Here is a 27,249-nt window from a genome sequence, read left to right as displayed (position 1 = left end):
ATATTAATCATATGTTATATTGTTATAGCTCCTCTTAGTATGGAAACTGCCATGGAAATAGGTTAGCTGTTATCACATTACCTGAAAGTTTGGACACATGGGTGCAGTAATGTGTATTGACTGGAATATTTTTTTGTCAAGCAGCTTTTCTGATTTACAAAGTTACGAATGAATCATTAGACTTTCCATTAAATCTTTTCTGGAGTTATGTGGTGGAGAGTGATAGAGGAGATGGGCCAGATAGATGACAGGAAAATGAAGGACAGAGAGATGCTGCATAGTAAATGTAAAAGTGCTTTTATATAATGTTTTTAGTCACTGATTCAGAAAAAATACATTTCCTGGTTGTAGGTTTGTGAACATGAGAACTTTAGGCCTTTTTGTGTCTTTCATTTAAATCTGTGGATGTTGCATTTGTTGGTTAGACAAAACAAGACATTTGAAGATTTAAAGTGAGATTTAAGACACGCGATGGACACGCTTTTCTGACAAATAATAAAATCAAGAAAATAATCTGCAAACTAGGATATGTGGCCAAGAGCAAGGACATAGATGGAAAGTGAAATTTGAGTGTGGATGAGGAAAGTGCTGAGAAAGTAAACAGGTAGCATGCTGCTCAAACAGCAAGCTAAAGCACTCAGCTAATTAAGCAGAATTGAAAATAGTCATCAGTCAAAATGGGCCCTGAGGCTGGAGTAAAATTAGACACTGGCTCTCAATTTGATTTGGTACAAACATTAATAGTTATAAAAACAGCTGCTGGATTTTCATTATTGGTTTGCTGGATTTAAAATCTCTTGGTTTGAAACATGGAAAACTGGAAATGATGAGTTCATAGTGGCCTTTTATTGTTAATTGAGAATAAGTCGAAAGGTCAAGGGGCAGAAGGCTGTAACAAATAACATCAGAGTGTAAGAGGAAGAATGATCTCACTCATGAAGTTTACCATTATGCCCCACAAGAATTAACCTCCCAAGTCTTAGTTCAAGTCTTCACCTTTCTTGACCTCACTGTGTCCCTTGACCTTTGCCCCCTTACGGAGAGGACAAATCAATGAGCATTAGGCAATTTACTTGAATGGAACATGTAGTCGGAGCATTCTCCCTGTGGTAGATGACCTGTTATTCTAGGAGTAGTGGACAACCCCCACAAGTAGGAACGTCAATGCTTTGCTGTCCTACCCACTCAAGAGATTAAGAGAAGCATAGTTCATCCATCCCTCCGTCCGTCCAGTCCAGAACTGATTGATAACACTCAACAGTGCCCAGCTACGCGTTGCCATGAGAATAAGAGGCTGTGTTTCCCTGGCAACCATTCTTCAAATGCCCCCACCTCTCTCCTGTCTACTCTCTCCTAATGAGATTCAATGATGCAAGGGCAGCAGCGGTAGTGTTAATAGTTACACCAGGCAGCGGGTAAGACAACGCTGCAGTTGTGAAAGACAAAACGAATGAGATAAGATTTTACAAGCTTTGTCCATTATTAAAGATGTTAACATGGGAGAGACAAAAGCACCTTCTAGGTTCTCAGATCAGACTGTAGCGTTTGAGTAATACTGGTCATTTGAGACTGAAGACATGGTAAACAACCTCTGTTTCCGACCACGAACCACTCATATCTACTGTGGATATTTTAGACCTCAAATGACGACCTTAAACTACCTGTGAAAGTAGCTTAAACAATTTCCTTTGGGGTATTTTTCCAAAGGTCATACTCCTTTTAGGGCAGAAAACAACGTGTAGATCATCATGACACTTAAAACAGCTACAATCAATTTAATTTATCATTGCAATGGATCAAATGATTGCATATAAAATGAAAGGGGTGACTTTTACAAAACAAATTGACGTAGAGAATCATCACCTACAGTTCTACAGTTTCCCCTTAGCTAGATGGTTCCACAGCAAGGTTAACTGAGGGAAATTACACCCTCACCTAAAAGGCTAATGAAGGCTATCTGCTGCATTAGACAAGGCAGTTTATTATTTTTGGCTCTTATGTTTATTTGCCCTTTGTTTTTTATGTCCAAAACATGCATTTCTTTGCCCTTGTCGACTCTGCACATTTTAAAACCAAAGTCAACACTCCTCTCTCCAGTGCACTTTCCATGAAGTTGAATTTTATGTTAATTTCCCTCTTTGTCTATCTGTCTGTCTCTTTGTCAGGTGGTGGGTGCTGATGCTGTAGCCACTGTGTGGAGCTGACAAGCCTTGGTTGATGCAGTGAAGTGTTCCAGAGGGATAAAAATAAGCGAAGGTAGGAATGAAAAATGAAGGGTGGAAAAATACGCATAAAAAAAAGAATTGATCAACACCTGAAAATACGAACATGGCAGAGAAGCACCATATGGGCGAGATGAAGAGAGGAGAGAGGGAAGGACAGTTTAGGAGAAAAGGATGGGTAGAGAGGAAAGATGAGAACTGGGAGTGTGCAGTTGCTGCAAGCTTTGTGTACAGTACAGCTGCTGGTTTTGATTCACAGGCCAGTGAATGCCCCGTCAGCCTGTGTGCAACAGAAAGAGAGATCATTGTGGTTAGAGGCCGAGAGAAAGAGACACAGATGGAGAAAGGGAGTTCGGATGGTATTATCGGTGAGTTAATGGAGGTTAGACTTGGCAAAGCGAGGTGGTTTGTGAGCTCACTAAATCCACACTGATGAAGCTCCTGTGCTGCAACAGGAGGAATCTTTCACTGAGAGCTGAAAAGGAGTCGGGGAGGCCAGACTGGCCTCAAGTCGCCATGTGGGAGCCGAGGCTCTTCTTTATCAAGACTCGAGGAGGCCTCCTCTTTGGTTTCTCTTGGCGGACTACAGATGAGAGCTGTGTGCTGCAAAGTTGCATAAGAGAAGCACTTTGCTCCACTTTCCCGCCAGCGGACTGCAAACATGGTGTGTTTGCATGTAACAGAATGTTTAACCAATGGCAACCAAAAGTACTTCCTAATTCACAGCGTGCCATGTCCTAATGACCAAACTGTTACCTAGATACATTATGAAATGTAGATTGTGGACTTCATCTAGAAATTTAAAAAGCAAAGGTGTGTTTGAACTGCTCGGCCACTATTTCCATTCAGCCACTTAGAGCTGGGCCACCAGTGGGACTGAATGGCACCATGACAGAAATGTGCTGTGACAAGACACGGCCAGAGGAGCCGGGAGAGTGCTGCTGAGTGGTGAAATAGAGAAGTGAGGAAGAGAGAAGAGCTGCAGGGATTATTATTGAGGAACCCGCTCTGACGTCAGGAGCAAAAAAAAGAGGGGTTTTCATGTTTTACGTCCAGATTAAAAAGATAAAGACATGACAGGACAGAAATTTAAATACCATGAAGGCATCATATTGTGCTTCTTCTATGCTACTCTCACCCAGTATATAGGGTTTATCCTGTGTACTGCATCTTGCACACAGAGCAAAGACTGAAAACCACAAGCCTTTAAATAGATGACTGAAAAAGAGAAGTGTGAAGTGGACAGAGATACACGGCATGAGACAGAGGGTGAAAAAGCAAGAGAACAGAAGTTTACATCAGTCTGTAATAAAGCAGAGAGTGGCGGAGGACTCCAGATACTCAGAGCCGGGCTAACCTGGGATTTACTTACAGCTGCATATTCACAAAGCAGGACACCAAAGACGAGGGCAGGAGGAGGAAGAGAGGAACTGCGTGACAAAGGAAGGGGTGAAGCAATCGTAGAAAAAAAGGGTAAGAAGAGAGAAGTGTGAGAGGCTGATGGCTGGTTGCCTTCCTGGCTGTGTGTTGTTAAAAACAGATTTTTGCTCAAGTAGTAAAGATTGATGCTCTGTATGAGCAAGCTGGATGCTTTTTCTCTCCCCCCACATCTTCTGCGGAGACGATATCACCAGGCCAACAGTAACCTGGCAACCATCAGCCGAGCTCTGCTCTCTGGACGGACCACATGCTGCCTCAGATTCAATATACGCGTGTGTGTGTTAAGGTGTGTGTGGCCATTGTGCGGCTGCAGCTAACACACATCTGTGTCAGAGTAAGCTTTCATTGCTTCATACAAGGCTCTGATATGAATCTAACCTTGACTTTGCCTTTGTAATCACCTTGTCAGGGTGAGGATATTCATGTGATATTCATATATTCACAACCCCGGTTCTGTGTGCGGTGGAGCAGGTGGTCTGAAAGTCAGAGTGTGTTTTACACCCTCGGACTGATGCTCATAGTTCACAGCAGTGACTCAGCATACAGCTCTCTTCCTCTGCCACCTGACACAATTTGTAGACGGAGCAGACACACAATACTGTAGATACACTAACGTTCGGAAGAGAAGCAGCCCCTGTGGATGCAGACCGTCAGCCAGCTGTCTCAGCGGCTGGGCCGTGTAACTCCATCCCGTCTTTATCTGAACCTCAGTGCTGCATTGCAACACCCGTTCTTGCTGAGTAATATTGAAAAGACCAGGGTTTTTTTTTTTCTCGTAAACATGCTAATACAGGCCATAAATTTCACTTGCAGTGAGAAACTGAGAGGCCTGTTCTGCGTGCTTACATTGCACATAAACACAGAGGGTACGGCAGGAGGAAGTGAAACTCTGCAGCTGCGTACGTTCTGTGACTGAAGCCCCTCTATGAATGTGGAGGGGGCCGGGCCGAGGATGATTTAGGAGGAAGGCTTTTATACGCGCACAGCTGAGAGTCATTTATTAATACTGGATTCCACTCGTGTGTTTTGTCCAACACACACACATCATGTAAAAATCATATTATTCCAATATTGCATATGTGTCATCCTGTTCCAGATCTTTATTGAATCTGTATAATATTTACATTCCATGAAATATTCAATCTCAACACTCAAGATCTTCACTACAGTTTAGAATATTAAAATAAAGGGTGGGTTAGAACTAAAGGTCAGTATCAATACGGTGATACTTAGAATTGATATTGATTCCAGCCATGGTATTACTTGTTACTGGATCAAGAACAGATTTTATGTGATTACCTTATAGTTTGAACAATATTTGTGTCCACAACCTGTGTTAGCTCTGATTGTTCCAGCCGGGACAGAAGATTCAAACCAGCAATCACTGACCTGCACACACCTGGCATACAGTATGTTGCTGTTGTGTCTGCTGCTCAATACAAAAGTGAGCACACAGACCTGTATCTCCTGCTCGTCTGCAGCATAATCTAATGAAGTTTGCATCATTGGTTTCATAAAGTGCTGGCATCTGGCCTTTGGGTATGAAGCATAAAGAGCTTGTCATAAAGTATCTATAGACTGCTGTGCATGAGGAGCATTAGGACGGAGTAGCCCGTACATAGCAGGCTTTTATTAGGTTACTATAGTAAAATAAATGGATTAAATCCATTGCCCAGGTCTAGTGACTCCCAATGAGTGCGCTAAATGATTCACTACTAGATTTAGGCTCCCCTCTAATTGAATACAGCATACGGCATGTATTGGATGCAAACTGTGATCACTGTCATTCATGACTGGAACGTCCAACTTTGCTCTGGACATATTGCTTGGACAGACAGATGGAGGAGGAGAGGGAGAAAGTGATAATTAGACAAGTGAAAACTGAAGCAATCACAACCTGCTGTGTTCTCTGTGTGCATGTCCTGTGTTTTCATGCGGGTTGCCAGGTTCTGCGTACTGTATGCATTTTGTTGTTTCCCTCCTGTCCAGGTCGCCAGCCATGGGGAACCTCATTAAGGTCCTTGGCAAGGATTTAGAGAACTGTCCACATTTTTTCCTGGACTTTGAAAGTAAGTGAGCACCTGGTTGTGTGCACGTGTCCGTGTGCTTGACATGTGAGAGCATGTGTGCATGTGTGTGGAGCAGAGGTGTTCATTGGGAGGTCACCTGGCGGGGGGGTCGGTGTGAGCTGATGGTGTGACTAAGTGCTGTTGTGGGTGTGGTTTGTTGTTATCAGTCGCTCTCTAGTCCCACTCTTAAAAAGATACTTCATTAAATTACTGGTGATACAATAGAAATGTAGGGTGTGTCGGTACAAACAAAACGGTGCATAAATGCAATGATACAAACATCAGTATGACTCAAAACCAGCTCTGTTTTCAGAAGTCCTTGAACAACATCACAGAAGAAAGCTACAACTGATTTATATAAAATCTGCCTGTACTGTTTCAGGCTTTCAGTCCTTATAAATTAGTAAGAAGTAATATAATATATTTAACATGTTTCTTTGTTATCAAGCATCTCCCTATAGTGAAACCTACAATAACAGTACTTTGTTTCAAGTTTTCCGCACATGGAAACCCGCCTCTGTTTTAAATTTTTTACTACTCCAGTGTCATTTCTCTCAACTCAACTGTCAACTTCTAATCAGAGGGTTAATACCTGCCCAAAACTGAGTCACTCAAATTCAATGGGGAACTTTATTTAAACGTTTAAATAAAGGGATTTATAAGGCCGTTTTGTTTATATTTTGAATGATTTTATTTCCTCTCTATTCAAAATTTCTGCATTTGATTTGCAGAGGCTGTTAAATACACTATAATATAATTTAAGATTTTACCCAGAGAATGAGGAATAATGTGCAGGGTTTATAATTTCTTTAATCCAGATTTGTCAAAAATGATTTTATGTTTTTTTGTTACAGAATTTATATTATGTTATATACATTTTCATTGTGTCCGTTTGTTTTCTTTGTGTCTGTTTGATTCTTTAAAGATTTCATTCAGTTCTAAAGAAAAAAGTATAAACTTTAAACTTTAAATGATTTCTGTTAGGAAATGAGGAATAGATTATATTTTGACACAAAACTATATAATTGAAAATAAGATTTTGATTACACATTCACATTTAATCTTTCACTTGAGGACTACTCGCATTAATGCAACCACACCATGACCTGTTTCAGTTTAAATCTCAACATAAATCTACAATCAATACTGTAAGAGTGGGATTACAGAGGCTCTGTGTTCATGTGGCCATTCTTTACCCAGGACATACTTCCATGCCTATCCAGCAGCCCCCCTCTCATCCAGCCACCACCATGACACCTCCACCACCATCACCACACACACACACTCCGCTCACACACTCACACACATACAGCCACGTGCGCACAACCCCCCCGACACCTGTCCCCTCATCACCCACAGACTTCTCCCCTCTCTCTGTTCCAGGGGGCTCATGGGAAACCTCCTGAAAGTGCTGGCTTGCGCCGAACTTGAGCATGGCCCAATAGTTTTCCTTGACTTTGAACGTGAGACCATCCGCTTCTTATTTTTTTGAGTTATCCCTTTCTCTATGTTGCTTTTGCCTCTTCTTCCCTCCCTCCTCATTCCATCAATCTTAGCCGACCATTGTGCCATTGTTACATCCTTTTTTACGCTTTTCTCTTCTCCTCCTCGCCCTCTTCTTTGTGTTGTGACTCATGCTCCAGGGACTGGCATTTGAAAGTCTTTTGGCTTCTTCCTGAAGGGTCTTATTCACACGAGCCACATCTTATTTGACTAAGACAGACGCACAATGGCTGTTGACGCTGTGGCAAAACGACAACGATGATGCTTTGATCTTGTCTCCCGAGCTACAAAAGCTGGGGAGAAATAAACAGCGAATGCCAGTTCTCTGTGGGTTTCCGTTGCTCAGGGATGACAATGGCCAACAAAAAGTCCATCGTCATCCCACAACCTCCTTAACTCCTCATCCTATATTGTGTGACCTAATGTGAGAATGTGTGTGCGAGTGCAGAACTAAATAATGTCTGTGAAAGAAAGAGAGAAAGATTGAGAGGTTGGTGAATAAAACCACCTCTATTCCTCCCTCTTCCCCTTTTCCCAGAGAACTCACATCTTTGCAGTGTGTCCATCTTAACAAGTCATTCAACAGTATTGAAGTCTTCTGCCCTTTTAGCAAAAGGTTAAATATTTTACTAACAAGAACCACATTAACAGCTCTATGAGACGCTACTATAGCACACAACAGCATTCCTTTGGGCCAACGTCAGAATGCAATCATGCTTGCAGTGAAAAAGTTAAAATGCTAATGTTATCTAAAATTCAACACAGACTGTATACAAATATGGATGACGTGTCTCCACTTCCACCCACTGACAAAGAGAAAAGTGCAATTTGAAGTCTGTGCAGTGGTGATCAAGGGATGATGCGCCAGAAGTCATGTTCTGCCAATAGACAATCACTCCGCTAACTATTTCAAACCAAACTTACTTAGCACTAAGAACCACCCAAAATGACAGAAACCACATTTTACATGTTTATGATTACAATGTTACATGTTTATGATTACAATACTGCAGCCAGCCATCAGATGGATGGGGATGCTTTGGCTTCACTTTTGGGTCATGTCACCCATCTCTATATACAGTCTGTCTTTAAACATGTTCACCCTATTCGTTAATTGGGTTAGCATGCCAATATCTGCTAATTGGCACTAAGCAAAGAGTGCTGCTTAAAAGCAAAAATCCCAATGAAGATTTCAAGACAGCTTCTGAGACGACTTAATGAAGTGTTAAGAAGGAGATATTTTGCATTTTATCCCGACGTGTTCTTTCCCTCCTCAAGCACTTTCCCTCTTTAACAGCTGGCCTCCTCCACCCCCTTTTACTGACTCCACAGTACGGTACAGTGGGAGAGGGAGGGCTTACTCCTGGCAAGAGACATCAGCTGTCAAATAGGTTGAATTTCACCCTCATTTATTATGCCTGGGATTTCACATGTGTTCAAAAGCAAGTGGAATGTGTCAGACTCTGCCCCCACCCCTCCTTCAGTCCCTCCCTGCCCGGCGTCGCGCCATCTGTAAGCTCTCCCTCTCAGCCCAGAGACACATGTCACACTGTCACCTCTGTCACACAGCTCAAAGTTTGGCTCAACCTCCACGCTGAGTTCTCATGTAGCTATTTGTGGCTGAATGTCAGAAATCTTATATCATGTTTAAACCCTGAGGGATCAGTATAGCGACTGTGGAGGATAGGATTCCTCTAAATCAGGGGTAGAGGTGCCACAATTAACACAAATGGGCCAATGTCCAACATCGATGCACAATTCCTGATTCAGTAAGGTGCACATTTAAGTCGATCCTTGTTTACTGTTAGCTCTGCGGCTTTGATGCAAAGCCACACATCGTTGAACATATTTTGAAAAAATGTGTCCTGTTCAAGCACAATTACTCTTCTTCAAAAACGCTCAGAGAATAAACATTCTTAACAAATTCATATTCATTTTTTGTATTGTTAGTAAGTAACTAGTCAGAAATAAAGACTTCTGACAGGACAGGGACCAATCAGATTTCAGCCGAGACCAGTGCAATGTAAATCATTTCTTTAAAAATAAATGTACCACAGCCTCCTTTAATTATCATCCATCGAACAGAACATGTAGTAGTCTACTGCTTGTTAACCAGAATAATGCAGGGGCACATTAGTGTGAAGCCATTACGACTAATACTAATAGTAGTGCCTGCTGTGCTTATAATGGCAGGTGGGTTAGCAAATGTTCCATGATTACTATCTCTTCATGTGGTACCATGAGAACCACTACACTACACCATGCAGAGAACTCCATGGGAACACTCCCACTCGCACATTGAGCTGTGTGTTGTTCGAAAAGAAAAGAAAGAAAAAGACGGTGATGATTCTGACAAATCATAAATTGTCTCCATTTCACACCTAGTCCCTCCTGCATACGAATGCAACGCACCACATGGACAAACAACACAGAACTGTGACTGGGAGGTGTCCCACGGCAAACAACATTGAGTTTACAGTTACGTGTACTGTTTGGTGTGTACGTGCGAAACAGAGAAAGAGAAAGAGCGAGCATGCCCAGAGGTTGTCCTCCCTGCTGCTTGTTTGTTTTATAATTTCTCACAATTTAAGGCTCAAGGGCAAAAAAAATGTGCTTCTATTCAAGAGCAGGGGGAAATAGAAAGTGAGAAAAAGATGGATAAGACTATTACACGAATCTGATAGGACAATTATACCAACCAAGGCCTGAATAAATCTCTAGTGAATGGACATTAGGGACGATTATGGAGTCAGACACATTGTCCAAGTGATGCAGACACTTCTACACTGCCTGAAAACCATTTAAATGTGAAACTATTAGTGGCCACATCCTCATCCAAGTGATCACCTGAAGTGAAAGTGGAACTTGTCATCTTCTGGTCCTTATTTTGTGACCACACGCAGTAATCAAACCTCACTGTGTGACAGAGTGTGACTTGTAGGTCTCTTGATGTAAGGGATAAATAACATTTACAGCTGCAACATCCGCTAACGCTATGACATGCAGCAATTTCTTCTTGTTGGTTTGTTTCATTTTCATTCCAGCCATGTACTGAGTAATCACTTATCTCAGGTTTTTATCTGGCCCTCTAGGATATTATCTTTTCACCTCTTCCTTCATCATTAACCACCTTCTCGCATTTTTCTCATTTTTGCCAATCACTTCCCTCCCCGCAAACTATCCCTCTTCTCTACCCCCTCCCGTCAATATCTCCATTTCCACATCACACTTTCACTTCCCCCTCTTTCCCGCTCTATTCCTCTTTTGCTCTGTATTTTCCTCCCGTCCTTCCTCACAGATGCCCAGCCCACGGAGGCGGAGACAGCCGTGTGGAACCAGGTCAGCGCTGTGCTGGAAGAGGCTCATGGGATCCTGGCCGAGCTGCAGTCCTATAATGGCGCGGGCCAGGAGATACGAGAAGTGAGCACCAAGCAGTCAATAAGTGCTGAAATTCACTAAAGTGGTGAATGCACAGAAAAATAACACTCGTGTGTGATTCACGTTGCTCGCCAGGCTGAAATTCTGACACGTCACTCACCTTGCAGTGTGCACTAAATATAGGAAATTACAGAAATGTGCAAACATATTTTTTTCCCCTACAAGCATTCCATGCAACATGTTTTAGCAGTAGTGTTATGGTGGACACAGAAAGAATTGTCCATTAGAAAGCTGGTGTGCTGATCCTGACCGCCGCTTACAGTATAGCATTCAGATTTCAGTTCCCTCTGCAGTAAAGATCACTGCAGATTGCTTAGCAGTGCTATACTTGTTAACAAATAGTGCTGAATCGTTTCCTCTCCTTGCTTCCTAACCCTGAGGATTTGGAAGCATTTCTTAGCAGCAGTCTTATTCTCTTAGCTGTCGCCGTGTTTTCACCTCCAGAAACTATAGGAACTTTTGCAAAAACTCCTCGTGTTTCCGCCACAGGGACCAAGGTCTAAATTAAGTTCGGGGGGAATCTTGCATGTGGTACTTTTCAATAGTATCTAATTCTAGTATTTATTGTATTGTAGGCTTAAATTTCTCTCTCACATTTAGTGACATGAGTCATTATTATATGATATTTAACAACATGGCCTTTTTGTAAGTGTGTACCTGAAGAGGATTACTCAAGTTAGTGTTAAACATTATCTTGTAAAACTGGTAAATGGCAAGATGCTATGAGAAAACAACTGAAATCACTTGAGTATTGAAGTGTTAAATTTGAATGAAGAGAAAATGTTTTACCAAAGTGAAGAATCTCTTTAAGAAGGGGCGAGGCTGAAATTGAAGAGATGGTGAGGTTTTAAAACCTTTAAAAGGTCTTGGAAAGTAACATCTGTGTTTCTGCAGGCCATCCAGAACCCAGGTGACCTTGCTCTGCAGGAGAAGGCCTGGAACGCAGTCTGCCCCCTGGTGGCCAAGCTGAAGAGATTCTACGAGTTCTCCCTCCGACTGGGTGAGCATGGCCATTACACATACACATATAGAGGAGTTACTGGTGATGTAACACAATCTCTGGTGGGCATGTTGTCGGTTCAATAAGAGCTGATATTATAGCTGGAAGCAGTTACAGCCGAGGACTAAATTTAGAAAGGCTATTAGCCGTCAGCCAGTCGGTTATCAAGAAGCAAGGCCTCCATTGTGGCTATCAAATGGTACGTTGCTTCTGCTTAAAAGGTGATTATTATAGTGTTGAATGAAAGAAAGTCACTAACATCCATGTCTTTTTGGTAAGGAGCTTTTCTTGCTTCTATAGTTTTGTCACATTGTGCAACAGAAACAAATAGGAAATGATATTAAGTGGCATTTGTTGTGCAGTGAGATGTAAAGGTTGGCTACTTTCTTGACAAGCAATTAACAGTTACAGGATGTCAGATGGGTGACATGCACTGTACATAACACTAACATATATGGAAAAGAGAGAGTCAGTGAACACATCACACATGTTCCACTGAACCTTACGTAGGTTCATTTGAAACTAATGAAAACAGGTTAAATTAAATCTTTACAAGCTGTAATGATTACAGATCCACTACCACCACTGTGATTTTACATGGATTCCTTCACGCATGCATGCACGCACACACACACAAAGATGTCCTCTCAGCCATCTCTGCAGTATCCTGACCCAGCAGCCAGGCAGCCGTTGCTACGGAAACAGTGGTACAGAAAGAGACCGAGTATATAGAGAGAGAGAAATATGTGCAAAGAAATAGAGTTGGGCTGCCGCCTCTGCTCTGCCTTCCAATAACACTTGGATCTCATGGACATGGTGTTCTCAGCTTACCATACAGCGAGAGCTGACTAATAATTGATGATAATGTACCAGCGCTAATGTATCTGAGATACAGTACAACAGATATCTTGTAGACATCACCTCACCTCCCTCCCTGGACCAAATCGTCAAGACCTGACTACATCCTCCCTTCCTAGTTTTTGACTCTAGTTTTTGAACCAGATTTTTTGATTTATGTGTTTGATCAAAATGGGGAAATAAGAGGTTAAGGGTTCCCATGCACAGTAAACAAACAGCTGCAGACTGTCAGCACGTACCCTCAGGGATCAGTGCTCAGTGTAGGGACTGTACCCTCTGCGCAAACAGCAGGAGGGGGAATGGGGTTTCAGTCCTGGCCCTTCACATGAAACACTCGTGTGCTGTATTTATAGAAGGACCTTATGCATTTTTAATGCAGAGGAACGGATGGGGCCTCTGGAGACTGTTCTTCTGAAGCACGAATACTACACTCCGCCTCCGACACCCAGCTCTGGATGGTGTCTGATTTGTTAGAGGCTGCAAAGCAAAGAAAAAAGGCTGTAGCATATGTGACACAGGGGATACGTATGGTCACAAGGATGCCCAGGCTGTATGATAAGTCATGATGTGATCTCTGTGGAGTAACACAAACATTTACTTTATTTAGTTTGTCTCGTACAGTGAAATGTATTGTTAGCGCCTGTGGTCATGAGGGCAAATAGAGGGCGGCTGAACTGCAGAACCTTAGAAAAGGTCAAACTCTCTGGGCTCAGCAGTCATAACAAGACACAGAGTTCACAGCCATGTTCTCAGCTCTCAGAGACACTAAGACTAAGAAAGAAAGCAAATGGTTTGGAAAATGAAATCACTTCCATTCCATTTTTTTCACATTTTCCTTATTGATGAATTGTGAAGTTTGAGAAAATGTATCTTAAGTTGACACAGCATTAAAGTTAATATGTGAGTATAGTTTTGCAAGAAGACATCTTTAGAGTAAGAGCGTGCAGCAGCTGCATATGTAGCTCTCTGAAGTTTTTTATAGCCACAGCAGTGCAATGACCTAAATGCTATGCTAAGATGCTCGCTGCTCAATGACAATATTAAAATTTTTATTAGGTACAGTGTTTACCATGTTCACCATCCTAATTTAATGTGTTAGCACATGCTAATTAGCAAGACAAAATACAGTTGAGGCTGATGAGAGAGTCATTAGTTCTGCAGGTACTTGATTACAAGCCATAATATTGAATTGTCTGAAACTTTTGACCTGATGATGGTTCTAAATAAAAATGTATAAATAGACATAAGGGCACTCCAGGAATTTTTAATACGTTTTCTTCAATAAATGTTTCAATATAAAGTCTGTTCACAGGAGTTTTGGGGTAATGCTGCATATTTGGGAATTAAAAATAGAAAGGCCTGTGGCTCCAGAGGGAAATCCAAAAAGTAGGTTGGCAGAGACAATACGAGTCTGAAAGGGAGAAAAATAATCTGCGGGTCTGGAGTTAAACAAAAGTGACCTCTGCAGTTCAATATTCACTATTAGCGTAACATAACAGAATCTTCAACTGTGTGTAAATGGCACAGAGTGATCATCATAACTAGAAAAGCGCTAAATATATACAGACCATTTTGAGGGAACACTAAAATCGTTAGGATTAATCCTACAGTCTGGAAAAAAGTGATTGACCAACAAACCGACAGACCAACGTTGCCATCTTTAGAGCTAGAGCTGTCAGCTCTAATGCTAAATTTCTGGTCACCTCAAATGTTAAATCGCAAGTGCTCGGTTCTAAAAACCTCAGTTTTATTTTCAATTGGGCGTCCAAAGGTCAATTATTCTGCCTGAAGCCAGATCCCACTGTGATTTCAAAGTGCTGAGTGCATTTCTAAATAAAGAAAGCCCAACAGTTAATAATGAGGGGATTCATTCATCCTTTAGACTTTTGATCCAGGCCAGATTAGAAACAATTACAGCAGTCAGAACATGACAGTTAACACTCCTGTATAGCAACAGTAGGACATGCAGATTCCAGCTTGTGCGGGTGGATTTAATAATAATGTCGGAATGTGTTTGCAGAGAACGCCCTGCGGAGCCTGCTGGAGGCGCTGACGAGCCCGCCCTACGCTCCAATGCAGCACCTGGAGAGAGAGCAGGCCCTGGCCAAACAGTTTGCTGAGATCCTTCACTTTACGCTCAGCTTCGATGAACTAAAGGTGAAGGGGAATGATTTCTGCTCTAATTACAGCCCTCTCTGTCTGACCTTTACTGCACTGACAATAAAATCAATAGACTATAAATGGATCAGTGAAAACATAAACCACCTCTGCTCTCCCCACACAGATGACAAACCCTGCCATTCAGAATGACTTCAGCTACTACAGGAGGACCATCAGCAGGAACAGGCTGAACAACCAGCAGGTGAGGCCGTGCAGAAAAAAGCATCAGGCTGATTTTGTTGCATATGATGCTGTGTTGAGTCAAAGCAGCGTGGCTTCACTTTCTCTCTTTAATCATTCATGACTCCAGAGGAGATGTTTCTGTTCCTCCCAACAACCCAAAGACATGTACAGTCAATATTTCATTTGTCATTCAAGTTACGCAATTTAGCTCCATCATTACACTCTCAGTTTACCAACTGGATAACATCAGTTTTGATATCCATATCCGTTTTCCATTGGCTCACAGCTGGAAGCCGAGAACGAGGTTAACAACGAGATGGCCAATCGGATGTCCCTGTTCTACGCTGAAGCGACACCAATGCTGAAGACTCTGAGCAACGCCACCACCAAGTTTGTTTCAGAGGTGAGTTACTGATCAGATTTAGCTCCTAAGCTTTTGAAAATGTCACAGAAAAAGCATGATGCAAAGATCTAATTCAAGAGATTCAAAAGAATTATTAACCTGATTCAAAGTAACAGTGCCACAAGGTAGAACACTCAGAACACAGTAGATGTTAAGTATCATCAGTAAAATGTACATATGTAAAGTTCCTTTTCATGCTACACAATTCTTATATATTATATTATTACTATTGATGCATTAAAATGTTTAAGTGTAAACATTTGACTTTGGAGTTGTTTCATTATTATGGTTCATTAACTTTATAAGTGGTAAAATATTAAGAAATTGAAATACTGTAAAGTATCGGGTGAGATATAAATGTATCTATTATTTATTGTTGTATTTATTTAAATAAATATAAATAAGTGTAGTTAAGTAAAAAATATTTCTATAGCACCTCTCACAACCAAAGCTACAAGGTGCTTCACAAAAATGGAATATCAATGTTAAGTTAGCATGTCATAGAAAAACCAGATCACACTCAGAGATGCAGATAACAGAACAACAATAAAACAATAACAGAACATTATAACAATAAAATAAAATCATATATATATTATGTATGTAAGTGTGCATAAAATATAAATACTCAAATAATACTCTGTAGTTATTAAATGCATTCAGTTACATTCCACTGCTGCTTAAAGATAATACTTCACCATTTGTCACAATTCTGATTCACAGGTTTAATGTAGAGTTTATCAAACATGCCCAGAAATTTGCACACAGCGATGTGTAGTGAAATCGAACATTCATTGGGGACTGATCACTAATAATTAGAATGATGATAATAACAACAATGTAGCACGTTGGGGGTGGATGGGTGGGGCCTCCCATAATTCCCTGGGACGAAGCTGTGGGTCAGTTCAGTTGTTGTCTGTGATGTAGATGTTCTTATTTGTTCTATATTACTGATTATCTTCAATGACATTAGTTGCAGCAGTGGCTTTTGGGTGCAATATGGCACCGTTAGTTAATAACATTTTAAGCTTTGAATTTGTTTTAATAAATAAAACTCCACCTGAGTTATGACTGTTGACAATACCCAGGATATTGCAATATTATATCTTTATTGATCCTGTTTACCGTTTGCACAGTCCAAGTCAGTGTTGAGACATGAGCGTTTGCAGACAAGTGCCCACAGTATGCTATTAACAGATAAGCTACATTATTATTTACACCTTCTTCAGCGGCATGGATGTATGATGCATTATAGTGTTTAGTCACTTTATTCCATGGTAAGTCCTCAACTCAAGTGCTGCACCGTAGCGTGAAAACTTCTACTTCCCTCTACTGTCACAACAGTATTTTAGTGTGGAGGTAGCAGTCTGATCCTGGCTTTACACCTCAGTGCTTTTTGATGGCGCGGATGTTGAGGAATACTTTTGGAACTCATGCAAAATGTAAAGGACATGCTGGTCAAGATTGCCTTTTAGCAAAGTCACTCTCCTGTCCTGCTGCTGTTACTGACCTCTGCAGGTGAGCTTTGTCTCCACCTAGTGCTAAAATCGTGTTTTCCTCTTGGACAAGGTGGTTTGGCATTGAGGGAAGGGATAGACGATCTCAGTGACGGAACATTAAAGATAGAAAGGCTTTTTTGCTTTGTGCTAATCCCTTTTTTTTCTGCCTAACCTTCAGAATAAGACCTTGCCCATAGAGGACACCACAGACTGTCTGAGCACCATGGCCTGTGTCTGTCGTGTCATGCTGGAGACTCCGTGAGTACTTTCCACAACATCCCTTCTTTCAATCCTCTCATTTCTCCACATCATTCTCTCCAAAGGACAAGAGTCGTAATTAACAAGTCCTCTCAAACTGAAGACAAAAGATGTCCTCTCAACACTGATTCACTAAAGAAAGAGATACCCTGTCCTTCACACTAAATTGAAAATCCTTTCACACTAGATTTCTCCATGTGAACACAAAGTCATCAGCAACTTGACGAGGCCATCACTAAGTGCTTTTAACAATAGCAGTTCTTTTTACTCAGCTTGTTCTCTGGTCGCATTGTGTTTCTTATTTCTCCTCCACACTTTGTTTGTGTTTGTGTGTGTGTGTGTGTGTGTGTGTGTCTCAGGGAGTATCGCTGTCGGTTCACCAACACAGACACCATGCTGTTCTGTATGAGGGTGATGGTGGGTGTCATCATCCTCTATGATCACGTTCACCCTGTCGGAGCTTTTGCCAAGACCTCCAAAATTGATGTGAGTAAACAAATAATCACTGATCGCAGGTTTCTTGTTCATGCACAGAGTCCAGAAAACTGTACCAACAGTGTTGAACATCTCCTTATAAATATAACTATAAAAAGTGGATACCTCCACCAAGTCTGACTGTTTATTTGGATCTAAAACAAATTGCACACACTCATAAATATCATTCCCTAAATGTGCCTGATTTTAAAATCAAGAACTATGAATTATTCCCTGGGAAAGTAAAGATGATAATAATAACTTTACCTTTCAAAACAAAGTTACAAAGTGCTTTACAATAAAACAGCCACCAATAAAATCAAAAACTCGCAACAATAAATTGTTATAAATAGTTCCAACCATAAAAATAGTGAATGAATAAGCCAAACAATAATTGTAATTCTTAAGAGAGATTAAAAATAAGTTTCTGAGTTTGCCTCTCTGAGATCTCTTGACAGAGAGTTCCTCAGCTGAGGTGAAAATCTCCAAAAAATGTCTCACAGTAAATCTCTGTCAAAGTTTTATGAGTCTCTCATACTTCATGACCCAAGTTTTATGGACATGGACACAAGTAGTTATTGTGGTGAAAACATCACATCCTTGCTGAAGGTAAAAAATCGCTATTTGATTCAATTTCTCACAACTCATATCCACACAAAGGTAGAAGTTCACAAAGTCAGAAGTCACAGAGGCTATGAACCACACATCGAACCTTATAAATTCTGTATGAGACATGTTCAACATTATATGGGTTGTGTAGCTCAGGCCGCTTGTTTTCGAGTATGCTTGGCTGCAGAAGCAGCAGCAGCAGCAGGAGATGTGGTGGATCTGAGGCTGCTGACCTTTGTCTAAGTCCCTGTGTTGTCTCTGTGCACGGCAGATGAAGGGCTGCATCAAGGTGCTGAAAGAGCAACCGTCCAACAGTGTGGAGGGACTTCTGAACGCACTGAGGTGTGTATCATGTGCACGTCACCGACAGAGACGTAACGCACAGGATTTGTAAAAAGCTTCCTGATTTCACCCCGTCTCCCATTTTTCACCTCCTTCTGCAGGTATACAACACGGCATCTAAATGATGACAGCACCTCCAAACAAATCAGGGCCCTCCTGCAATGAGCAGAGGAGGAGAGAGGGAGGAAGAGAGGGAAGGAGTGCACTTGAAGGAGGAAGAAGAAGAAGAAGAAGAGGAGGAGGAAGAAGAAACAAACACAAGTGGCTGATGAACCTGTTTGTTTACAATGAACAAAGCAACCTGATGATAATAAGAAGAGGAAAGTAATTATATATATTGTCAGCTGTCCATCATTCTGTCTCTCATTTTGTAAAGTAAGAAAAGAGAAAAAAGCCAGAAAAGAAAATATAGATATATATTAAAACAAGTGAAACACAAGCAGCAGATGAAAAATAGGTAGTTTAAAGAAGAAGCTATATTGGAAAAAATTTAAGGTCAGAACTTGAAGTTAAGTGATAATGTACAAAAAAAAAGGGTTCATGTTCCAACGGTAGTCTGACAAGTATTTTTGCACACACTTTGAAAACAATGCCATCTCCTTTTCCCAATGAAATCTGGTCCCAAACTGGTTCCCGCAGACTTTCGCCCCCCCCCATAGCTCAGATTTGCTGGCACGGCTCGGCCTCCTTCAGCTGCACCGATCTCCACCCAGTGAGGTAATATGATGGAGACATGACTCCGGAGATTTGCTTCTACCTGTTTTCATTTTTTTTTTCTACATCGATGCAACTGAAGGACAGGAGGCACACGTGTTTTTAGGAAGCTTCCATTTTGACCACATTTTCTTCCCTGTTACCCATCACCCCCTTTGCCGACCCGATCGATCCGTCCATGGGATGCGTGTTTCTTTCTCCATGTTCCGGCACAAAACATCTCATGAGCCGTCTGGCTTTACTTGAACAGTGTTCACCCTCTCTCTTTCTCTCCATGGTGCTAATGTGGTTTAGATATCACAGTCTGAGCTTCTTAGATCTCATTTGGCAGGAAAACAAAGGGTTTCTTCATCCTCCTGTTTGCATTAATATGTAAAAACTCATGGTCTAATATCAGCAGATCTGCTCTCAGCTTTTCTGTGGTTTCATATTAGTGCACAAAAGTGGACAAATCTGAGTAAGATCCATTTAAGTCATTCTAGGAAATTGCAGCACACGTACTTCTTCACCCAGTGCCAAAGCTGACTGGTTCACGCTCGAATTACATCATCACGCCAAGGCTGGAGGAGGTGGGGTTGAGAGGGGGTAAAAAAAAAAAAACTAAAAACCCCATCACCGATCATCATTAGAGATATGAAATTACACAAGTCAGAGGGTGGTGCTCAAATTTGCACACATGCCTTTCAGAAGAGATATCTGAGTGTTCACAGTGTAAATATGTGAGGCTTTTTCTCAACAGGCATCTACATGGTCAGCATGGGTCCTCGAGGAAAAACATGACAAACACCTGCATACAACTAGAATTCTTTCGTTTCGTACAAGGTCGATGAAGTTGTTGAATAAGTGGGGAAATCAAAAAAGGAGAATAAAAAAAAGACTCGAAAGGAGATTTAAATGAAGTGCTGTACTTTGGATGTCTATAGCCCTTAGTCTAATTTCATTTGATCTTATAATATATTTTCTATACAGGGGTATGTGCACAAGCATATTCTGTATAAATATATAGATGGCATGTTGTAAAAGTTCTGACAGAAATGTGTAAATAAAGTGTTTTTATTCATTTTTAATTGTTCAGTGATGCTGAAATTGGGTATGTGTTGTCTCTCAGAATTACCATGCGTTTGGCTTGGACCATCGGACTTGCCGTAGTCATAGGTTTCAGAACTTCAGCTTCATTATGGCGAATGAACCGGAGGGAGGGGAGGGATGCTGAGGGTGGGTGGGGGCTGTCCATTTGCTTGTTATTTTGTACATTTTGTGCAACAATAAACTTGTCATTTATTACATTAACCACTGACGTTGTGTGTGTGTCTGGAGACGTAGATGTTCTGTGGCGTACGTGCACAACAGAAGTAAGTACGATTTCAGCTGCTGTAGCCATTTATAAATATCTTTATTATTCATACAGCTGTTATGTTTAGCATTAAAGGTTCAGTGAATAGAATTTAGTGCCATCTAGTGGTGAAGTTGCATGTTGCAGCTGAATACCCCTCACCTCACCATCCCCTTACATGACAGAAAACCTGTGGTTAACTTTGGTTGTCATAAAAACTCAAAAGATGTTTCATTTGTCCAGTTTGGACGACTCTTAAAAACATGGCGACCTTCGTAGAGAGGACCCTCCTGATGCAAATATAAAGTATTTAAATAAGAAGGACACCATTCTAGGTTAAAGAAAACAAGTTGTACAGTTTAGATGAAACACACTACAGAAAACATTACTGGGATTATTTTTAATTGAAATTTAAAATTTTGCCAATTGATCCCTTTCTTCAACATCTTACACACTGAACCTTTAAACCAACATTAAAGCAACACTATGCAACTTTCATTGAGCAACAGCGCCCTCTGCTGTCACAGTTGGGTGGTTTTCATCTAAAGAACAAACTGTCTTGCTTTTGTGACCTGAACTACAGCTCAGCATTCATCTTGAACTTGTTGGCAATTTGAAGTGTAAAGTCTCAAGCAGCTCAGTGCCTCCCTCCACCCATAGCATAACTTTAAGATGGGCTGCAGGAGGCATTACCATGAATATTGTTCCACTAAAAATTAAGAGCAGACAGTCATCCATACAAATAATGTCCTTTGGTGTGTGAGGACCTGACTACCTTGAGCCATTTAAAAAAAGGTGCACACAAACACACAGGAACTCGAGAGACAATACAATGATGGGTGGTTGTGGGGGAGAGGGTCGTCCACTGAGCAGAGGTTCAATTCCCACTACATCTAAGTCTGCATTCGTATTCGGACAAGATAGTGAACTCCAGCTTGCCTCTCACAGCTATGTACAGTGTATGAATAGTGTGTATTAGAAAGAAAAGCTGTGTATAGACATGCTGCACGGGTGTGTGTGAATGGGTCAATGCAGCTTGTACTGAATCACTTTGAACGGATGATAAAACTATAAAAGTGCTACATAAATACCAAAAACCATTTACCCTTACAAGGCATCTCGGTCCAAGTATCATTAGTAAATTAAAAAGTGTGACTTCATTAAGTAAATGTGCATCCAGTGATGAATGAACACACTTTATATGTATCTTTGTCTATTTTATCTATTTCATGATTTGTGGTTTCAGGGGAATATGACTTTCTCTGGCATCTCTTAGTCAGAATTATTATTAATATCCTGATTCTTACTGCACAACACATTAATAACACAAAAATCCAAATGTACAGCCTGTGATGGTACATTGTGTTCTCCTGTCCCTGGACATGATGTACCCTTTTCTCACCATAAGGGGGCAGCAAAAGCTCACTTTATAGAAGACTGCTACACAAACCACTGAATGTACTGTACATTCGAGTAACGTGCGTTGTCTGGATCTAAACAGAAGCCCCTCATCAAACAACAACTGATGACACGTGAGATGAGGAGATACTGACTATGATAAAGTATTAAATAATTAACAGTGACATTCATCCGATGTTCTAAACAAGATTAATAATTAAACTGCTCCAATAGGTTTAATAGTTTCATATAGGTTGTTGAGGTTTACTTCCAGTCATAGTCTGTGAAGAGGCTGTGGAATTAGCTGCAGGCGGTCTGTGTCCACTCAGCTGTGTTGTACAGTGCGACTGCTGGGAGGTGTAAAGTAGGGCACGAGGAAACAGGAGAGCCTGACAGAAGTTATAGCTGGAAAAAATCAGAGGCAGGCAGATACTGTCGCATCGTATAGAGCAAAATGCAACCACAGTTTATAAGAGAAAAGGAAGATGCTGCACGTACAGTGAGACACTCCTGAATCAACTGTGATTTGGATGTAAATAAAAAAAGATTGTAGGCAATCTCATAAAGTGTGTGTGTGTGTGTGTGTGTGTGTGTGTGTGTGTGTGTGTGTGTGTGTGTGTGTGTGTGTGTGCACGTTATAGACCAGTATCCACAGGTCTGGCTTTCGTTCCGGGGCCCCAACTGTCATGTAATAAATAAGGAACCAGCATCTCTCTTTACTTCCATCATGGCGTTCAAATGCAGAGTGGCGTAACAAAAGGCAGTTCTTCACAGTTTATCAACTGGAAATGTGAAATATGAAATAACAGAAAATCTAATCAGACATGCGCATGTGACACATCATGACCTCATGGAGTGACAGACACTGAGAGGCACTGAAGCTGATTCTGATTTGTTTAAGAAAATTTACAGGAATTTTTCCACTTTGTACCAAAAACGTCATGTTCTAAGTGTTCTCTGCAGATTCTTTATTCTTGTCTTGCTTCTGACACTAAGACTCATCACAAACCAGTGGAGTTATCGTCTCATTCACACCTCCTCCAACAGACTGAGACAAAATGCATGTCTCAATAAATAAGTCATTTACAACGATTTACAATAAAGCGAAGAACAAAAATATGCAAAAAATTAGATGATAACATGATTGTATTGGTGGTGGAACCTCTGAGACTGAGGAGCCAGTGTTTGTATTAAAATGAATTTATCTACTGTATGCAAATGTAAGTAGTGATCATAAAGGGAAAAAAACTTCAGGTCACAACGAGGGAAATGTTCTTTTCAGTTAGATTATTTCAACAGCTGAAGGCAGCTCCTATCACACAAAAGTTCCCCTGAAATGTTTTGCAAATTCCCCTCTTCACTCCCTCCCCTATTAGAACCAACGACTCGGCCAAAACGGATCAGCTATTAACCGTTAACACCTTATCAGCCTGGCTGTGTGTGTGTGTGTGTGTGTGTGATACACAATCAACCGTGGTTTCCCTCCACTGGCTTCCCCTCCGGCCCCTCTCTCATTCACACACACAATAAACAGTCACTTTTTTTTCCCTCCTTTGTCTCCCGCTCACACACCTAACTAACGTACACGCTCCTCCTCACATACCTCATATCAGCACAGTCATTGTCGTTAGCAGTTGGAATGTAAATCAGCCCGAGTGTCGTTACTGCTGGTTACAACACCGCTCCACACAATCTGCACTGCAACAAATGTGCTGACCAACTGTGCCGAGCAGCATTTCTACGTGCATTTTAATTAGTCTGTGTGTGTGCGTGTGTGTGTGTGTGTGTCTGAGACTCTGATTAGCCTATGCTACTTTTTGCTTGGGAAGTTGGATTTAGGGCACGAGAACATGATGTGATTCATTTCAGTTCTGTCTAAAATCACAAGACTGACAACCACCGTCTGCAGACGAGGTGAAAACCAAAACCTCACATCAGAATGTGTGTGTGTGTGAGTGTGAAAATTAAGGAATCTGTGCCATTTAAATAACCCTATGTCACATGTTTTTTTTGGAAGTTGGTCCTTGACAACATGTCATTCATATGAAAAGAACGTCTGCAGACAAGGTCAAAACCAACACGTATTTCCCAACTGCTGCGGGCCACATCATTGCACTACATAAAGGTCCTTCCCATGGCTAATAATAGTCACACTGTACATAAGTCAAATTGTAGATATCTATCAGCGAAATGTTCCCTATTTTTATATTCATGCTTATTCACAAACACACAATTCACACACGCAAATTCTTTGTATGCATAAACCCTAGCAGCAAACCCTGATTCTAGTTCTTAGAGTATGAATAACACCTTTTTTGTGAACATTTCATGTTGTGGCATCAAATCAGGATCATCTAACGATATTCTATGAACTAGAAGTGCAGGAGACGTTTTGATCTGTTCAGACCTGCACTTTCTCCATGAACATTAGAAGCAGGAGAGGTTGTGCAAGAAATCTCCACAGTGTACAGCACTGTGTGCAGCTCAGCAGAAGGCTTGCATTTGAACCACGTCAAAATCATTTTTTGCATCGTGATCGGTAATGAGTTATGCGATTTGGGGGTAGCTAGAGACGAATGATACATGAGAGCCTTGCGTGTAAAATGAGAGGAACAACAGGTGTAATCTGTGCAAGAGGACAATGCTGCGTTATTGATAAAACTATTGACTCATTACTTGAAATGGTGCTTTCTCACTGACTGCACATGGGAAACACTTTGTGCCAGAGTTGATCAATTCACAAGTCACATCCATAACCATACAAAGTCCCAGTACCTGCACAAAAACAGTGCATGACTCTGCTTGTTAAAGAATCAATAGAGCTCATCACATATCTGTGCGTCAGGCTGGGATCAAATATCACATATGTTGTAAGTCTGCTAACAGTCCGCTGGGTACGGCTGCCTCGCATGTTGGAGCACACGGCTTCTTCATATAACAGGGCTCTTTGTTAGAAACATGGGGGAGAGGATGTGTGTGCATGGCAGCTGGGTTGCATAACACACTTAAAGCATGAGTGAACCATGTGCCGTTAGAGGAAACGCGCACACATACACACACACACACGTATCTGTACCTGTAAAAAGTACCACAATCAAGCTGAAGTAGCCGCAGTTAAATTTAGAACAAGTTCGAGAGAGCAGCTACACTTTCACTCCACTGTGCAGGATTTTTTTTTTTATGCATGTGCAGTTTTAAGCATATACAGAAACATTATCTGGTAGTTTCTGTCAAGTGGGTTAAATTTAGGATTACTCATCATTTAGCTTTAGGAGCTACTACATTCATGGAAGGATGTTATTGTCACTGAAGAGGTAAGAGGCCCAGTGTGGCAGTTTCAGTAAAAGTGGAAGTGTGCAGAAGTTTAAAGAGGAATAGAATATTGTGTGAGCTTTTCACTACTGGAAACAAAAAACATTGACACTGGACAGTGGTGAGACAGCTTCAAAAACTAAATATAAATGTCTGGAAAAACAAATTGGACACATTTGTAGTGGTAGTTTTCCAAAGTTAAACTCCACTGTTGTTGCACATCGTCAAGTCAGTCAAAACAATATTATGAAAATGACTGAATATTGCATTGAAGTTGGATTCTATATGTGAATATGTTTTTTTCTGCGTTTGTTTGTTAGTCAGATTTACAGGATTGATTATGAAGGGAGGATTTGGTTTAGGTCATGGAAAAAACTATACAATTTTGGAACTGATGCGTTTTTTTAAGTTACCTAGCTACTGCTAAATAGTTACCTAGTTACTGCCAATCTCACTGATCTCATATCACCCAAACCTTTAGTCTATAACTCTCTTTATATTCTGTCCTTCTGAGGTGAGAAACCCAGAAGAAACACTGTCTGTTCAATTCCACCGCGGCAGCGACAGAGTTAAGCGCTGCAGTAGAGGCGGGTCCCCGCCCTGCCCACTCTCAGGGTGTTTGCATATCGGGCGGGAAGCTGTGGCTCTTTGTTGCTGCTGAACCAAGCAAAACCCCTCCCACAAAACACCGCACTGGCGGGAAAAGGCAGGCAGCACTCAAGTCACTGACAATGGAGAAACCCAGACACACACACACACACATACACACCCTCTTTGTTTCATATATAGTACACTGCAGAGTATATTGTTCCATGTGCACACGCATGCAGTAAATATTAGAACACACACACACACACACACACACACACACACACACTGCTTTGTTGTTCCTATATGAGCTGGCACACCCGCTTCCTGCCTGAGAGCAAAGGTGAAAACAAGTGAACACACACAGATAAATGAGAAGAGCGAAATAGACGAAGAGAAGATTTAAAAGTATATGAAGGCAGCTGAGACACACACACACTCACTCACACATTCACACACAAACCCAAAGTGTGTGAGGAGTGAGACAATGACATTTATGTAGCCCACCAGACACAATACATCAAGGCTAAGCAGCTTTGTCTAAAATAAGCACATTACTTACGTGATAACAGAGTGGTGTGTGTGTGTGTGTGTGTGTGTGTGTGTGTGTGTGTGTGTGTTTCTGCCCATGTGTTGCCCTGGGAAAGAAGTTTACTGGGTGCTGGAAAAACAGGAAGGTATGTCATGCTCTGGATTGACGAGGGTAGAAGGAGAAGAAGGAGAAGAAGGAGGTAAAAAAGTACCGTGGGGCCCCAGCATTACATAACCATACAGGAAATATGCAGCAGAGGGAGAGAGAGAGAGACAGAGAGAGAGACTATAGGATACATGCATAGACTGCATCTATGACACTTTCCTTAAAGGCTTTTCACATCTAACCATATCTCGTCTCCTATGCGCTTTTTCGTCTATGGCGGCCACCGCAGGAGCCAGACGGCGTGACAAAAAGAGAGAGAGAGAGAGAGAGCACTGCATGAACTCATTGAACCTGGTTCATCCCTATAGACACACACACACAAACATCAATAAATAACGGTCTGCACTTGGCTCTGGATTCATACATCACATTGCACTGAAACGTTATAAAACATCATCTCTGGGCTGGATTAGGCTGCAACACACTGATTCCTCGTTGTGCAGCTCTGGCCATGTGTGCGTGTGTATAAAATCCATAATGCATATAGGTGCAGGCACACAGCTTTTACAGTTGTGCTCAGAGGACGACAAACATACAGAAGCGCAAGAGATGATGGAGCAGTTGTGGTGTATGTATATGTACGTTTCTGATGTTGCTACGCATAATGCACACACACACAAACAATGCTCTCCCTGACACCTGACAGTGTTGTGTTTCTCACTCGGTTACCCGACACACAAGTTCAGAATCGTCTTTGCACGTTCGCATCAGTGTTTGAACAGCTATGAATGAGACATCATTGTCAAAGG

General features: G+C 41.4%; 1 protein-coding gene across 7 annotated transcripts in view; it reads left to right on the top strand.

Moving 5' to 3' along the window:
* Positions 1-20,462, top strand: part of fam49al (family with sequence similarity 49 member A, like) — a 31,685-nt gene extending 11,223 nt beyond the window's left edge. Inside the window, exons 2-13 of one of the 7 annotated variants that reach the window (XM_069515879.1) lie at positions 2,166-2,256; positions 5,652-5,731; positions 7,115-7,194; positions 10,533-10,654; positions 11,567-11,672; positions 14,551-14,687; positions 14,815-14,892; positions 15,160-15,276; positions 16,954-17,033; positions 17,393-17,519; positions 18,388-18,458; positions 18,560-20,462. In XM_069515879.1, coding sequence (XP_069371980.1) covers positions 7,122-7,194; positions 10,533-10,654; positions 11,567-11,672; positions 14,551-14,687; positions 14,815-14,892; positions 15,160-15,276; positions 16,954-17,033; positions 17,393-17,519; positions 18,388-18,458; positions 18,560-18,623 — 975 coding nt within the window. In that variant the 5' untranslated portion in view covers positions 2,166-2,256; positions 5,652-5,731; positions 7,115-7,121 and the 3' untranslated portion in view covers positions 18,624-20,462. Of the gene's footprint in view, positions 1-2,165; positions 2,257-3,159; positions 3,696-5,651; positions 5,732-7,114; positions 7,195-10,532; positions 10,655-11,566; positions 11,673-14,550; positions 14,688-14,814; positions 14,893-15,159; positions 15,277-16,953; positions 17,034-17,392; positions 17,520-18,387; positions 18,459-18,559 lie in introns of those variants that run through there. The other 6 variants (XM_069515880.1, XM_020090947.2, XM_069515881.1 and 3 more) reach the window with 6 other exon arrangements.
* Positions 20,463-27,249: the final 6,787 nt, after the last annotated feature.

This window comes from Paralichthys olivaceus, chromosome 20 (assembly GCF_024713975.1).
Source record: "Paralichthys olivaceus isolate ysfri-2021 chromosome 20, ASM2471397v2, whole genome shotgun sequence".
Taxonomy (NCBI): Eukaryota; Metazoa; Chordata; class Actinopteri; order Pleuronectiformes; family Paralichthyidae; genus Paralichthys; species Paralichthys olivaceus.
Note: the sequence above shows the minus strand (reverse complement) of the source record. Positions and strands in the feature narration are given on the sequence as shown.